Source organism: Centruroides sculpturatus, unplaced genomic scaffold (genome assembly GCF_000671375.1).
Source record: "Centruroides sculpturatus isolate CEXI.00-Female unplaced genomic scaffold, Cexi_2.0 scaffold1714, whole genome shotgun sequence".
Taxonomy (NCBI): domain Eukaryota; kingdom Metazoa; phylum Arthropoda; class Arachnida; order Scorpiones; family Buthidae; genus Centruroides; species Centruroides sculpturatus.
The window spans coordinates 122,983-138,920 of NW_019386081.1; the positions used below are offsets into that span (position 1 = coordinate 122,983).

The following is a 15,938-nucleotide window of genomic DNA, read 5'->3' on the forward strand; positions in this document are numbered from 1 at the left end:
CAGATTCTAAAAATAACTTCCGTTACATCCCATCACGTAAAGGTTTTTTGCAAAATAAAAACAAATATTTAATAAAAATTCTTATTTATTACAATGAACTAAATATATTATATTTTCTTACAACTAATCAAAAAATTGTTTCTGATATTTATACACAATTTTAGGTCTACTCTTATTTCTTATGAAACCTTTTCTTCTTTTTGATGCTCCTCCAAACTCGTTTCCAATTTCCTTCTCTGGTTTCTCGATTGAGCATCTAACAGTAGTCAGCTAACATATTGACATCGCATTTTCCTTGGTAACGTCTCTCGATATCACGAACATCCTGGTGAAATCTTTCACAATGTTCTTCATTGTAGGCTCCAAAGTTTTCGGGAAAATAGTCAATATGGAAATGTAAGAAATGAACTTTTAAGCTCATCTTGAATCCTTGAGCTTCATACGCTGCTGCCAGCATGCATTGTACAATGGTTTTGTAGTCAGGGTCCTTAGTATTCCCCAAAAACTTATGCACTACATTTTTGAAAGAGTCCCACGCTTCTTTTTCTCCTATTGTTTCCAGAAATCTGCTTTGTCTCGATCTCCAAGTTTCAATTTGAAATATGCAAATTAAACTTTCTTCACAAACTCACTTATGTTTCTTTGTTGATTTTTCACTGTGTATTCACCAAAAACATAACAGAAGCTGTCGGGAGAAATTACACAACCTCTGCGAGCCATATTCCAGAAATAAAAATACAAGCGCAGTAGCGTTCGAATGCTAGATATAAACTGAGTGTGGCATTAGATGGCCAGCAAGATACTGAACTTATTTAGCTTGTTGAAACCTGATCTAATCCAACAGCAGGTTGTTTATATTTATTCCTAGTATTTTGGATAACATGTCAAAACATGCTCAACCTCACCAATAATATTACTCTCTATCAACTTTTAACCTCTATACGATCTCTACCTTCTCTATACGATCATGCAACCTTCCTTCTAATGCTAAAAGTACTTAACCCACCTCTCCCTACCACTACTCTCTTCAACCATTAACATTTTTATTTATTTATTACCAAGTCCAGCTTTAATTGATAGAATTAATGTGAGAAGTCTTCGTTTTAAGGCTATTTTTTAAAAAAAAAAATAGTAAATTTTAAGTTAACTAGGAATTTTACGCTAAATACAAACAAAAACTTGAGTGTAACAAAAAATTTGACGAGATGAAATTTTTTGGTATTTTTTTCGCTTTTACCAAGTTGAAATCTGTAAGAAAATGTATAAAAATCCTATGCAGTTTTTTACTTGCAGATCTGTGTAATGGGTGGACCATCGAAAATTCGGAAATTTACAATACGATGTCGAATGCGCAAATTCATTTATTTGTAACTAAAAATATTCTCGAAATTTCACCAAAAAATGCATTTGTGAAGATACCTAAATGAAATTCTTACGCAAGAAACAAAACTTGTACAATTAACACAATTTGTGTTAATTGTACAGTTATCATTATTATCGTGTCAGCGAAGCGGCAATAAAATATTTACTACCATTTTGCACAACATACTTCTGCGAAAGCGGATTTTCGGCCGTGACAAACATGAAAACATCGTCACCGACATCGACTCGAAAATGACACGAGACTGAATCTGATCGAAAAGCAACCAGATTTTACAAAGTTGCGCAAAGAAAATCATGCATATTTGTCGCATTAAAAGTAAATAACCTTATGTTATTTTCATTATTATTAGAATTGTATTTTAGTAAATTTAAAAAAGAAAAACTTATTCTATTTATCACTAGCTGTCTACCCACGGCTTCGCCCGCATTATATCGAATTTTCTCGTAGGAGTAAAATATTTTCTCGCAGTAAAATGCAGCCTATGTCCTTCTCCAACGTGGAAGCTATCTCCGTGCCATATTTTATTAAAACCTGTTCTGCGGTTTAGACGTGAAAAGATAACAGACAGACAGTATTACTTTCGAATTTATAATATTAGTACGGATTAATATAAATTTCTACTATAAGGGGTACGCGAGTTTGAGCTTATACGATTATATGAGAAAACTGCATCAAAGCATGATTGTAATCAAATCGATTTGTCATTCACTCAGAAGACAATTCTTACAAACTGTTTCTATTGAATTTCATTTTGAACTGATCAGTGTTGCTTTAAAAGAGATACGACTGAAATCTTGATTCATTGCGCTTTCCTCTTGTTAGAATTACCTTTATTTGTTATTCTAAAGTTGTTAATACTGATTCAGCCATTATAATACTACACAAAATATACCGGTTTACGAGTATACGTTAAATGTATTATTGTTCAGTAAATTATTTTCAACTTACGTTCTGGAATTTGCCGACGTCGTTTGCTAGAAGATTTACCATTTGTCCCATATTTGATTTTTCCAGAGAAGAAGAACTTAACCTAATTGCCTGTATATGGAAACGTATAAAATAAATATTTTTTCGAAAAGTATATATAATATTAAATCTCATTTAACATTACAAATATAATTATCAGTAAATTCTCTAAAGAAACTAATAAATTAAATTTTCTAATACTTGTTCATTTACGAAATTTGACAAAATTAATTTTATTAGACAAGAATCCATGTAAATAAATGATTAAATTTAGAAGTTGATATATTTTTATTGTAATATTTGTTTCTATAAATTTGGATTTTTAAAATAACTGAACTTTTAGAACTTAAAACAATTTTTATTGTTAGAAAATTGTTATAAAACTAAATTAATTGCACTCAGTACTTGTTCTAACAAATTTGTTTCTCATTCGTTGTATGTCTACGGCGAATTTTGGGCACTTAATAAAAGATTTTATATACGAGTATTTTCTGTCTTTTGATTATTTATGTCGAAAATCAAAAGACAAAAAATGGTCATTTTACAGCTGATTACTAATGTGAGAGCAGTGAATTACGTGAAAAAAATTTACTTGAAAAGATCGTTAAATCAATGAAAAAAATCACAAAAAATTACTTTACAAATTTTTAAAATGTGGAATATTTAGGGTGATAAGACAACAGTTTTTTTAACCTGTAATTATTGTATAAGATGAGACAGAGAAACGAAAGATTATAAAGACTTAATACCTTAAGAAGATGGTTTATATAAAAAATTCCAAATGTATCACGTTAAAAGTAATTAAATGCGTTTTATTTGTAGCAAACGACATGTTTGAGGTTATCTTAATTTTTGCGGGGATATTCTTTTACTCTTTTCTTCAGGAAACGCCTTAATGGTGAACGCACATTGTGCATCTATTTATTGATTCAAAATTACTACTTGTTCTTGACAATATACCATCGTTCACGAAGTTTCTTCTATTCAATTAGTACATAGAAAAATCGACTTTGAAACCTCTCGTTTCTCTGCCCTATCCTGTATATTTTAACCAATGATGGTAGCAGTAACAACTGAAATAATTATATTTATGAATTTAATATAAAAAGACATTAAGTGTAACATTCTGTTTCATATTATCAATATTTACTGTTAATTCTGATGAAATGCAATAGTTTCACACGATTAAATCGTCAGTTATCTTTTAGCAAAGTATCGTCCACAAAGTGTTACTGGAGAATGTCCAACAAGAAAAAAAATTAATAGAATTTTTAGCAGAAAACAATGGTTATTGACAATTTTTGAGTATATTCAGTATTAATTCATTTCTACACAACTACAATCAAATTATCTTGAAAAACAAAATGAAAATCTACGAGCTAGAAAAATTTTATTACAGAAAACATTTTTTTTTCAAATTTCTCCAATCTACTTAATCACAATACAGCATATATGAATAATATAAAAGTAATATTTTACTCAAAATACATTATAATTGTTACCTACCTTTCTATAAATAAGAGTGCAGAAAGCTACCTTCAGTTTCATTGAATAATATTCTGTCATAAACAGATTAATATTATGCGTAAACGAATAAATCGCAGTAGCAGCAAAAAATCCTGCAATTGTAACATAAACGTTGTAGTGATTCCATTCCTGTCTGTTTTCAAAATAATGTACTGCTGATCCTACAAAATAAGCTTGACCTGTAACTACAGATGTATCCTGTAATTATACATAAATATAATTTATTTCAATTATTTTAATACTAACTTTACCTCTATATAATCGAGTGTCATAATACCTGAATTAGTACAATTAGCATTACAATCAAGTACTTCCAACCAACAAAACGTAAGGCAGCTTTCACTATGCTCGGATTTTTCTTCTGCAATTCCTTTTTCCATTCTCTGAAAATAAATATGGATGAAGCATTTAATTTAAAAACAATATTTAATAAATGTGTTTCAACGTTTTAAAAGTAATGTTTAGGGCTATGTAAATGCTATTTTCTTTTAAAATTTTTAATGCAGCCCCACGAAATCTGGAATGTACAGTAATAACTAGTCACACTAGTATCCTGCGAATCCGAAAATTATTAAACAAGTGTTTTTTTATGATCCCGAGCCACAATAAAAATATGGTGTATTTCTGTGAACGTTACTATACGACAAAAGACAAATATAATAATAACAAAGTACAGTCATATAATATTTCACTGTAAGACAGAGTAAATAGCACGCTTAAACGAATCATAGACATATGGAATGATCGTTTTCAGATGTTTGCTGTGAAAAGATTACATGTAAGTTATTAAAGATTTTTTTAGATACTAAATTCTAATATTTACTCATTTTGAATATTTCAGTTTGCACCGTAAATGTTTACGTACTGAATTTTTCAATTTTGAAAACTATAATTAACTTTCTTAGAATTTGTAAATTCTCAGTATCTAAAAAAATAAATTACAATACGTGTATATTGATAAATTGAAAATTTGTTATAAACATATTTTTCTATTTAATATAAAACATTATATATTGTTAATTATTATTCATGTATTTAGTACAAAATAAATTATCCACTAACCAAGTAAGACCACCTGCATGTCAAAAGGGATTATGTTAATGGCAAAAGGGACGCAACTCAAGAAACCAAACTCGATGAACGACAATTGTTCACATTTATAGAGGTCAGTATTGCTATTAAATTTGTTTGGAATAATATTGCTCCTTGCATTAACGGAATAACGGCCCGTATGGCAAAAAGGGCATTTAAAGCCACTCTAATCGCCTTCCTCTTTACTTTCAACTTGTGCTTTACAATGCACAAGTTCCCAAAATGCTGGAAACACACTGTTGTAAAATTCATACCGAAAATTGGGTCTTCCAATTTAGTCAAAGCCACAGATCTGAAGCAGAATAGCCGTTTGCCCATACTGGGCAGGGTTCTTGACGGATTTCTGATTAATATAATTAACTACCATTTCAGGAATAACAAACATCTACATCCCCATCAGTTTGAATTCGTCTACGGGAGCTCCACCTATCATGATATCCGAAGGGTAATCCAATTCATAGACAGCGCTTAGAAAAATGAAGAACACGTAGCGTACATCTTATTAGATTACAGGAACGCGTTCAACTCTCTATCGTTGCCATCCCTTTTTTTGCAGCTCAAAACTTTTATCTGTCCACAAAACATATTCAACTGCTCACCAGCTACCTGAAAGGCCGTACTGCTTGCATACACGAGTTGGGCACACCTGTCATCTGGCCTGTTGCCCAAGATGTCTTCAGGGTTCCTGGTCCAGGGTAGCCTTTGCAGTATCATGTACAACGGCCTTCCCTCACGCGATCATTGTCACCTTGGCTACTTTGATGATACTTTGGTCACAATGTCCAATAAAAACAGTAAGAAAGCCAATTTTTTCAGCCAATATTTTCCAGCCAATTGGAAGAAGCCAATTTTTTTTCTCAGTAAAATTTCAGAGTGAAGCAACTTTAATAAATTATTCATTAACCTAGTAAGACCACCTGATTGTTAATGTCAAAAGGAATCCAACTCAAGAAACCACACTTGATGAATGAAAGAAGTACTAAGATAAGATACACCAACAGTATGAAATACTTGGACATTACTATATATCAGGGTTTGAAATGCTATATTCACATAAATGTGAAAAACGCTTGTGGAGAAGGAGAACTTTTCAACCTTCTATGCTTTTTTGCTGGAAAAAACTGGGGGCCTCAACAACAAGAGCTTAACAAGTATTTAACGTCTGGCCATCGAACTGGCTATCTTTTATGGTGCGCCATTTTAGGGGGACACAGTGAACTAAGTAAAGTAGTACAAGTTAAAAAAATAAAATATACAAATTATTTCACACTTTCTAGAACATTTCAACAAACGATTCGCATTGTTAAACTGATATTATTGGAACTCAGAAAAATTTCAATTCACAATTTGTGTGTCAACCTACGGTTTGAAACTAATGGCTTTGCCACTAGTGAAAACCATAATATCAGTAGTGACAATTTCTTCATATATGACAAAAGTACTAATTATGTTATAAACTATTATCTTTAGTTATTATTTTTCCATTAAACTATATACAATAATTTTAAAAATATTCAATTTAATCAGAATTTTATAACTAATTCATTAAAACAATATTTTAATATTAACACTTACATAAAAAAGTTAATAATTACACTTATATATAACACATAACTCTTGACATTTAAATTAATTTATTTAAATTTTTTACACATGTTACTTTGTAGCAGTGTTTTATATGATACAAGACATTAATTCTTCAAATTTATGTTATTCGCTGCAATATATACAATGATTTCAATTAATCATTCACACGTTTATAGGAATGAAAACGAAATCATACAGGTTGTTAAACAGTAGGATAAGTAAGCTGTTTGCAAAAACAAACTTTTAAATACTTTGTTTCACTTTTTTCGTAACAAAAAATACAATAAATCTTTCACAAATGTCAAATTGCTTACAAACTATTCAGAGAAATTAAGAGGAAAAATCAGGTAGCTGCACTTGAATTAGTTTTAGTTCGAATGACAAAAGTTATACTTGTTTCAGAATAATTTCAGTAAATAAAATTTCTATGTATATCATTTGTAAAATGCCATGATTAATGGTACCTGCTCTATTTTGTTTTCGACCAAATAGGTCGAAAACAAAATAGAGCAGGCACCATTAATATTCCTAAATCATCAAAATGATTTAGTAATATTAATTAAGAAACATTAGCCAAACTTTATTATTTATTTTATTTGATGTTTTTTTCTGTTACTTTTTCAGATCTGTTTATCCTGTGCACAATAATAAATTTTTCTTAGCGAGCCTGTCGTAGATTCGGATCACAATGAGACAACCAGTGCAGAGAAAAATCTTGACATATTAAAATGTCTAAACTGCAAACAATTTAAAAGAGTTTTAGTCACGTTAGATACAATTCTTTATCGCCGAAAGTGGTACTCTGCTGCATTAACTGCTGAACTAGGACTCATTAAAAAGTTTGAAAATATTCTAGTTATTTTGAGCGGATGATTTATTAATTCTTGCGATATAACGACTAAAATAACGTCTATTGTGTATGTGAGTTCAATAAAGAGTTTACTATGAATCAGCTACGTACAGTACTTGTTTTAACTTTCTATAACGTGAAACATAAGTGTTTCATTATAGAAGTAACAATAAGTAATTAATATGTGAAAAAATAAAATAAATGAAACAATATTAGCTTTTGTCTAATTATTTTGTTAAACTTGAAAAAATCATAAATGAAGCTGAAATATTAGGAAATAATAACTGAAATCTGGATATTCAAAACTATATAGTAAACTTACTTTTGAAGTAGATCCCCAAGATACTCTGAGGTGTGATATTGTGAGGCTCCTTGTAAATCTTCTTCTCTCAAAATTTGCTTTCTTCCTTTGTTTATTATAGGAAAAACCCAGCTGTAAAATAAACAGGTTACTTATTAATTAATTTTGTTTAACATAATTTTTCTACTGATAATTCTCAAGCGACTAACTTACAACGCATTGAACGATTTAATCCATGTAAATCATTTATCGTTATCACTGTGACAGTTTATACAGAACGAATTACCTAAAGCATTTTAGTATAGCAGCATTAATTAGCGTATAATGTATCATTACTGACTACTATAATTACAAATGTGCTTGACAAACATTCTTGAACAAAAAGCTTTATTGAATTAATGCACTTGTTACTTTATATGTAAGACATTAAAATATTTTCGCACAAATTGCATTTTTCTACTTTTACTGTTTTTTTCCTTAATCACTTATTTAAGTATAATATTTTATACGTCATAAAATTTCGATGTTCTTTAAAAAAACACATGCATAAAAATTAAAAAATGAACACTTCAAGCACACATCTGACATCTGACACCAACACAGTTCATATATTATAATTCGTTATTTAATTATTAATTAACCCCTTAAGGACATTGACATTTTTGATATTATATAATTATTAATTTAATTAAACTTAAAAAATACTTAAAACTGAAAAAAACGAAAGAAATGCGTTTATTTTGAAGAAAAAGCTTCAAATTATATTTTCCTTTGTCTCCTTTTTCTGTGAAATATAACACCAATGAGACATTGTTTACACAGCTGGATGACCTTGAGAACAGCTGGACTCGGATTTCCCGGGACAATTTCATAGAAGTCTCCGGAGGCGATTCGTTTATAGTTGAGTGGCTACTAGTTGCCCGTATATTTTTAAATATTTTTAATAAATTAAAATTTTTATTGCAATTTCCGACTTTCCGGCTTAATTAAACTTATATAAATTAAATCTATTAATTAAAAAAATTAAAAAACTATCGAAGGTTGTTTTTGACATCATAAACTAGCTTTAAAAAACAATTGAAAAGAAAAAAAGCGTGAAGCGCGCGTCATTAAATGTTTTTTAAAATCGCGATAAAATTTTTTCGTGCGGGCAAAAAATTTTGAAAAAATTTGAGGACCTAAAATACATTTAAAAAATTCGAAAAAAAATGGGGGCCCAAACGCCATGCAACAAAGTTTAATAGAAATTCAAGGTTTCAAACATTAAATTTAATTATTGTTATAGTTTAAACTTGAAATTTGTTTCAAATCTACAACTATTTACAACGCATATGCGATATTGTCACAACTAAATAGTTATGTCTGACTGAGTGTGCTTTGAACAAAATAAACTTAGAACATTGCTGTTCTGATACTGAATTAATTTAATTTAATTAAATCAATAATCAATGCTATAGTACTCATAGAGTGTATTAGCAGCACAGTACATTTGAAGCTCGTTCTGTGTATATAAATCGTGATATTAGTGTCAATCAGTATATCAGTAAACTGAAATACTGATTGACTCACTGATTTCAGAACAGATAGCTAAATTCAATTCCCTGAAGTATCAAACTATACTAATTGCTGCTGTGGGGCCCACTCAGCATTCATTGAAAGTGTTGCATTCCTATAAGGAATACAATACCTACTCACCGCTTCACTTATAAAAAGTATTGTAACTACAGGAACAACAAATGGACAGCCTGTACAACGACAGCCAGCAAGATTTTAAGTTTTAGAACCTGATGCAGCTATTAGCAGATATAAATACTTTCAGGAGGCAACCAATATCGATATCAGTATCGATAGTGATTGAACTTTGTGGAAAGCCTTAAAATACGTGTCATTAATACTAAGAGGATTTGCTCAGTTGTTTCCAATACTAACGATTCTTAATTCACTTTTCAATAATGTATGAATAATCATTTACTAGAAAGTAAACTAAGATCATCTGTTTTGAAATGAGTCTTCAAAGAATTTAATTAACTGAAAACAACCATTTTATAAACACTGTATAAATTTTCTCTACAAAAGTCAAATATAGAAAAACCTTCAGATACCAGATAAAAATATTTTTGTTAAAAAATTTAAATAAATTCATAGATTTTTTTGACTGGCCCATAGAATAACGTTTCTTTTCTGTGGTTAAGAGATTTGTTTTAAATACTACTTCAGATTATTATTTGATTAAATTATTCACTCAATGTTATATACGTATTTGAAGATTTGCGAAGTTTAAATATATTTATTTAATAAATATTTTCATAATCATAATTTCCCATATTAATTGTCACGTATTATAAATGATATTTAAATTATGTAAGGTATCGTTTTAACAAGTAATTTCTAACGAGAAAAACTTTAATATAATATAAAAAGAGTCTATTCTTGCGTTAAATATAATGAATATTTTTTCCCGCATCTATTGAGTGATTATTTGTATATTTAATAAAACTTTCGGTCAATTACGTAGAGTATACTTCAAGGTAAAAAGGTTTAACGTCTTATCTTTGTTCGGAAAACCTTGAAGTTTCGTTAAAATGCAATAAAAAGGTATTATAAAGCTAACGTAAAGATTCGTCGCTAATTTACTTTTAACTTAAAATGCTTTTTCATGTACTTAAATTTCTACAAATTTATGCAAATGAAGAATTACTTGCGAATTGATAAATGTATAAAAAAATAATAATTTCCTACGTTAAAAAAATTCAGAACGAATTGCTTAAATTTCCCGGAAAAAAGTATCAAGAGATATCAAAATAAAGTTAAAATTATATGTAGTATATTTACTTCCGCGGGCAAAGTCGCAGGTAACAGCTAGTAAAAAATATTATTAAAGAAACATCCGTTATATTATTTATTATAACGTGTCATAAACGTTCTTTCACAATACCCTTACAATCAACCATAAAGTAAATGATTTTGTTTTATAGGCTCTTTCGAACAGCGGTGTCGTTTTCTATTATGGAAGATATGGAAGACTCCATACCTCATATTTTTGAAAGTATGGAATTTTATACATCAAAATATTGAAAAAATTATAATTTAATGCAAGGCAAGCCAATGCACTTGCTCTCTGTATGAAAACAAATGTTTTCCTTGGATGCTGACCAATCGAACTCTTACATAATTCAGTGTCAAAATTTTTCTAACTTTAAGCAATTCATCACTCAATAGGTAGCTCTAGATGCGATTTTTTTTAAATATTGAACTTAAATAAATTATTTCTTTACTTCAAATTAGCAATTACTATTAAGGTAGTTGGTGCCAAATGTCATTTTCTTACGAAAGCGTTGAAACTCGAGGTATCAGTTATTAATATTAACATACAAAAGTAGTTTAAGTTTTGTTAAGATTTAAGTGCGGTTATCGAGATAATCAAGTTTAAAATTGCATATTTTAAACTTGTAATTCAAAAGCAGTAAATAATTTAAGAATATATATACTTAGAATATTTTATTTACTATGTAAAGGGGGGTTCTGCTTTCAAAAAATTCTATATTTCAACTTTTAGGGAACCGACACCCATGCTTCCGCGCACGTATTTATGTCAATTGTCTAAAAGTAACGCCACGTAGACAGACTTCAAAATTTTTCTTGTAAAAAATTGTCTTTCAGTAACTGTGAAAGTGCGATTCGAATACTTCAAATCATTTTTGCACAAATCTTTTCAGTTGTATATTTTTACATTTTAAACTTTTGTTTACAAATTATTTCAATGACTGATACAGTATTAAAAGAGCATTGGATTCAGCTTTCTTGAGGGTTAATTTTGGTTTGATTAGCTGTGACGACCTCTTGCTAATCTATTTTGCATATATCTTATTTTCGTATTTTTCTACGTAAATAAATGTAATTAATTCATTTCATTAATTTTTATTTGTTAATCTTATTTTATTATTTTATGTTTTATTTATTACTAAATTAATGGTAGCAAGTCGTCACATCTTGTCACAGTTAGCTAACTTGTCACAGCAGTTGTCTATGTTTTAGAATAATAACTTTCATATATCGGAATACGCAGATTGTATTTGTAATTATATTGTTTTTTACTCGATATTTTATTTATGTACTAAAGTTGTATCATGTACAGAATATTGCGTATATTTCGTATGTACGGACTTTGTTATATTTACTGTATTCGTTTCTAACGCACATATTTGTTCGTTGTTTTTATCTTCATTTTGTTCACCGTACATAGCGTATTTGTTCATTGTACCAAAAAAATTATAAATAATAACTCCTACAGAAAATTCAGTTATTAAAAATATATTCAGAATGTATGAGTTGTTAAAACAGGTCGAAATGTAGTTGTAAAAGTCTTGTTTATATAAAAAGTTGTTTCGATTAATGTTTAAAAGGTTACACTTCAGAAAATAACATAATTAATAGTTATTTATATTACAGAATTTTAATTAAGTTATTAATCAGATAAAATAATAATACATACCAGAAAAATATTCGAGAGAAAACACCAGCTGTATCGAATGGGTTACTTGTCTCTTTCCTCTCCATTCTCAAATGATTTCTCAAGTCTACAATTATCTGTACGATGCATACGTAGTCTTACTCATCAAGTCTATACATCTATCAGATGATATATAATACAGTATTTAGTTTAATATTTAAATGTTTAGCGCGTAATTTTTGTTCAGACAACCTTGATGTTTCATCGAGATGTAATTAGCAGTTTAATTATTATTCAACTGCATAGAGATTTGTCACTGATATAATTTAAACTTAAAATACTAAAAATACGTACAAACAAAAAATTATATAAAAATTAATAAAAATATATTTTTTAATAAAAAAAACCAGCAACCAATTCCTCAACTTTCCTCGCCGTAAGTGCTATGATATATTAAGATAAAGTTAAAATTATCTGCAGCACCGTTTAATATAAGATATTAAAAAAATAACTGTTACGTTATTATATATTATAAATTGGCAGAAAGCTTAATTATTAAAATACAGATGAATTAAAAAAGACTCCCTTCTGTCTCCTCACTGCCTGACCTTCTACATAGAGATGTACATAGGGACTAACAGAGCTTAAATCTTCGGCCCCCAAATGTCAAGGGCCTACAAAAATTGTATTATTACCAAAAATTTTTAATACATTTTCATTAACAACGAGCACTTTTCGTATAGTAAATATTGTTAATATTAATAATATAATAATAATAATAATTTATCGTATTATCTGTTTTATCTTAATCAATGTAAACATTTTTAATCTAACAAATACTGGGACTCTATTGCACTTTAATAAACCTTAACCTAGATCGGCCCTTGCTTTAAACTATTAAATTTTATCATCATTCATATCTTTATAACGGCAAATTTCACAAATTTTGTTTTTTAATCGTTACCTCATTTTGAAATATTAAACGGGATACACAATAATACGCACTTACGCACAAACGAAACTTTTCCCTCTTTTTACTTTTCAAAAAAGCAATAGGGATGAAATTTAACACGATTTCCCTCATTATAGGAATAATAACGCAAAATTTAAAATATAGCAATCAATCATTTACATGTGAAATGACATTTCTATAAAATTATTCAACAGTTATTCGTCTTTCCATGCAAATCAAGTACCGTTCACATTGTTCCAGTAAATTTCATAATTGTTATGCACATTGAGTAGAGATATCATCAATAAATAATTTGAAACGAATTCATTATTAACTATTACCAAATATTTTAAGCCGTTTCTTATAATTTAAAAAATCCAATAAGAAATATAAATTTTGAATATATAAAAGAAAACGTTAGAAGATTTTTAAACATTCTTTCACAATTTCCTTTGCAATCGACCGTATCGAGAATGACTTTGCTGAATAGGCTATTCCGCGCTTGTTCGGAGAATCGAATATTTAGGAAATATTTATTGTAAAAAGTTGTCTTTCAATAACTGTGAAAGGACGATTCGAAGTCTTCAAAAATCTTTATTTTTCATAAATATTTTGTACATAGTAGGAATATTATATTTCTACGTTACCCATATAACGTAAAGTTATGTGTTTATGCATATATATCACATGCATTCCTTAATATAATGCATATGAATCAATAATGTACATGATATGCATAAAATGTAAAAAACTCTTTTTCCGTTTTAAATTATTGTTATAATTTAAAAATTATTTAAATAACTGATAGAAAAAAGCACTTATTAAAGAAATACTTATATTATCTGACTTGTATAAACAGGTCGAAGGGTAGTTGTAAGAGTCTTGTTTACATAAAATATCTGTGATATCATATTTTTACATCCGAAATAGGTTTGCATTTAATATTAGATTTATGTTTTGTCATGCACAAATTTTGTTCGGTGTTTTCGTCTTAATTCTGTTCACAGTGCATGCTGTATTATTAAGTTGTACTAAATAAGTAATAAATACTAAGTTATACAAAAAATTCAGTTATTAAAAATTTATTTATAATGTCTGAGTTGTATAAACCGGTCAAAGTGTAGATTTAAAATAGTTATAAAATCGTCTTACTTTTGTATCGCTAGTTGCTGTCTTTAGGATTTATTACTTTAGTTCATGTTTGCAGCTTGCAATTAAAATTACTATAATTAAGAACAGAATAATAATAATAATAATAATAATGTATCTTAATTTTAATTAAGTTGTATGTTTATCGTAAACTATTCATTTTTATTTCTTCGTTATAAAATACAATAATCCAGTAACATAGGCTGAAAAATACTTTTCGGATGGACCCATATATACGTTTCTTTCTCTATTTATTATTTTGTGCGTTAGAAACTGCTTTCCAACAATCTATTTTTCTATCTAATTTGTTATTATAATTTCAGTTTTATGTATTTAAGAATTTTGTGAATTATATTATTTCGCTAAAATGAAATTATTAAATTTTACCTTCTGTTATAAGATACAACTTCAGCCCCAGCGTTTTGCCTTTTTTACGTTAAACTACTAACTTCTCCAAGTAGCAATAATTATAGAAGCAGGTCACCGGCATGGCGAAAGGTCTGGAGAAAACATATAATAAGAATTATACTTATGCAAAAGTTATGCCAGCGACCATTCCAACAAAAGTTTTAGAAGATTAACTCACTTAGCATCCATGTAATTATTCCGCCTGTATATAAACATTTTGAAAGAAACTACGACAGCACCGTTCGGAAAATGCAGGCTTCTTAGTCCCGGCGTGTACCGTGGCTGTCCGTAGATGTTGGATATAACTGAGAAGGCAATTATTGACTTAACCCAACCAAAATATGCAAGGAAAACTTTAACGATAAAAGTTCATAATTGACATATAAAAATTTAAAATTAAACAAACATATTGTTTCGAAAATGGAAAGTTGTATTAATTATAAAAATGAATTTAATTTCTGGAGTAATAAAAAATATGATCGAAATGGGTTGATAAAGATAATAATAATAATAATAATAATAAGCGCAGAGCCCAAACGGTTAGGTGTTGAAAGTTGTATATTAGTACACAGTTAGGGTACGTCACGAGAACGCACACTAAAAAAATATTTCTTGAAATTCTCTTATCACGGGGGAGAGAAAGAGGATTAAGTCTTACCCTGAAAAACTTCGCTTCTATTGTACTATTTCAAATGCGATTTTTTGCGTTTTTGACTGCGTTTTAGTATCTGTAAATTTTCGTCGGATTGGAGAATATTTTTAAATAAAATTGAAGACAGTCTGCCCAAAAGGCACGACCATTTATTATTTTTGTGTTCCAGACAATACACATTCTTAGGAACAGACCTTTCCTTGTAGACTACTTGTTGCCAGAAGTTTAATCTCCATTCCACAAAAATTCACAGATGAAAATCAACATGTATCGTCACGAGGGGTCATCTTTCATCAAATCTACATATTCCAGCGCTTGTTTTTTAGTAGATATAAGCAGTATCACCCCAAACGAAGGTATGATGGATGCAAGAAAGACGTCTGAATGTCACCAGTTCTTTTTTTAGAAATTATTTGTAATTTTAATTGGATATATTTTTTTGTGTTTTTTTAAAGGAATTTTTAAACTTCTGGCAACAAGTAGCCTACAAGGAAAGGTCTGTTGCCAAGAATGTGTATTGTCTGGAACACAAAAATAATAAATGGTGGTCCCTTTCGGGCAGACTGTCTTCAATTTTATTTAAAAATGCGTTTTAGTATGCTACCACATTTAGTAGGGTA

The 15,938-nt window shown here is 28.9% G+C and overlaps 1 protein-coding gene across 1 annotated transcript in view; it reads right to left on the reverse strand.

Moving 5' to 3' along the window:
* The window catches only part of LOC111613473 (multidrug resistance-associated protein 4-like), a gene marked incomplete at its 3' end in the record, with an annotated part of 134,575 nt that extends 122,119 nt beyond the window's left edge, over nt 1-12,456 (reverse strand). Inside the window, exons 1-5 of the mRNA XM_023354827.1 lie at nt 12,200-12,456; nt 7,729-7,839; nt 4,155-4,260; nt 3,857-4,075; nt 2,333-2,422 (exon numbers count right to left, since the gene is read on the reverse strand). Coding sequence (XP_023210595.1) covers nt 2,333-2,422; nt 3,857-4,075; nt 4,155-4,260; nt 7,729-7,839; nt 12,200-12,264 — 591 coding nt within the window. The remainder of the gene's footprint in view (nt 1-2,332; nt 2,423-3,856; nt 4,076-4,154; nt 4,261-7,728; nt 7,840-12,199) is intronic.
* Between the last annotated feature and the right edge of the window lie 3,482 nt (nt 12,457-15,938).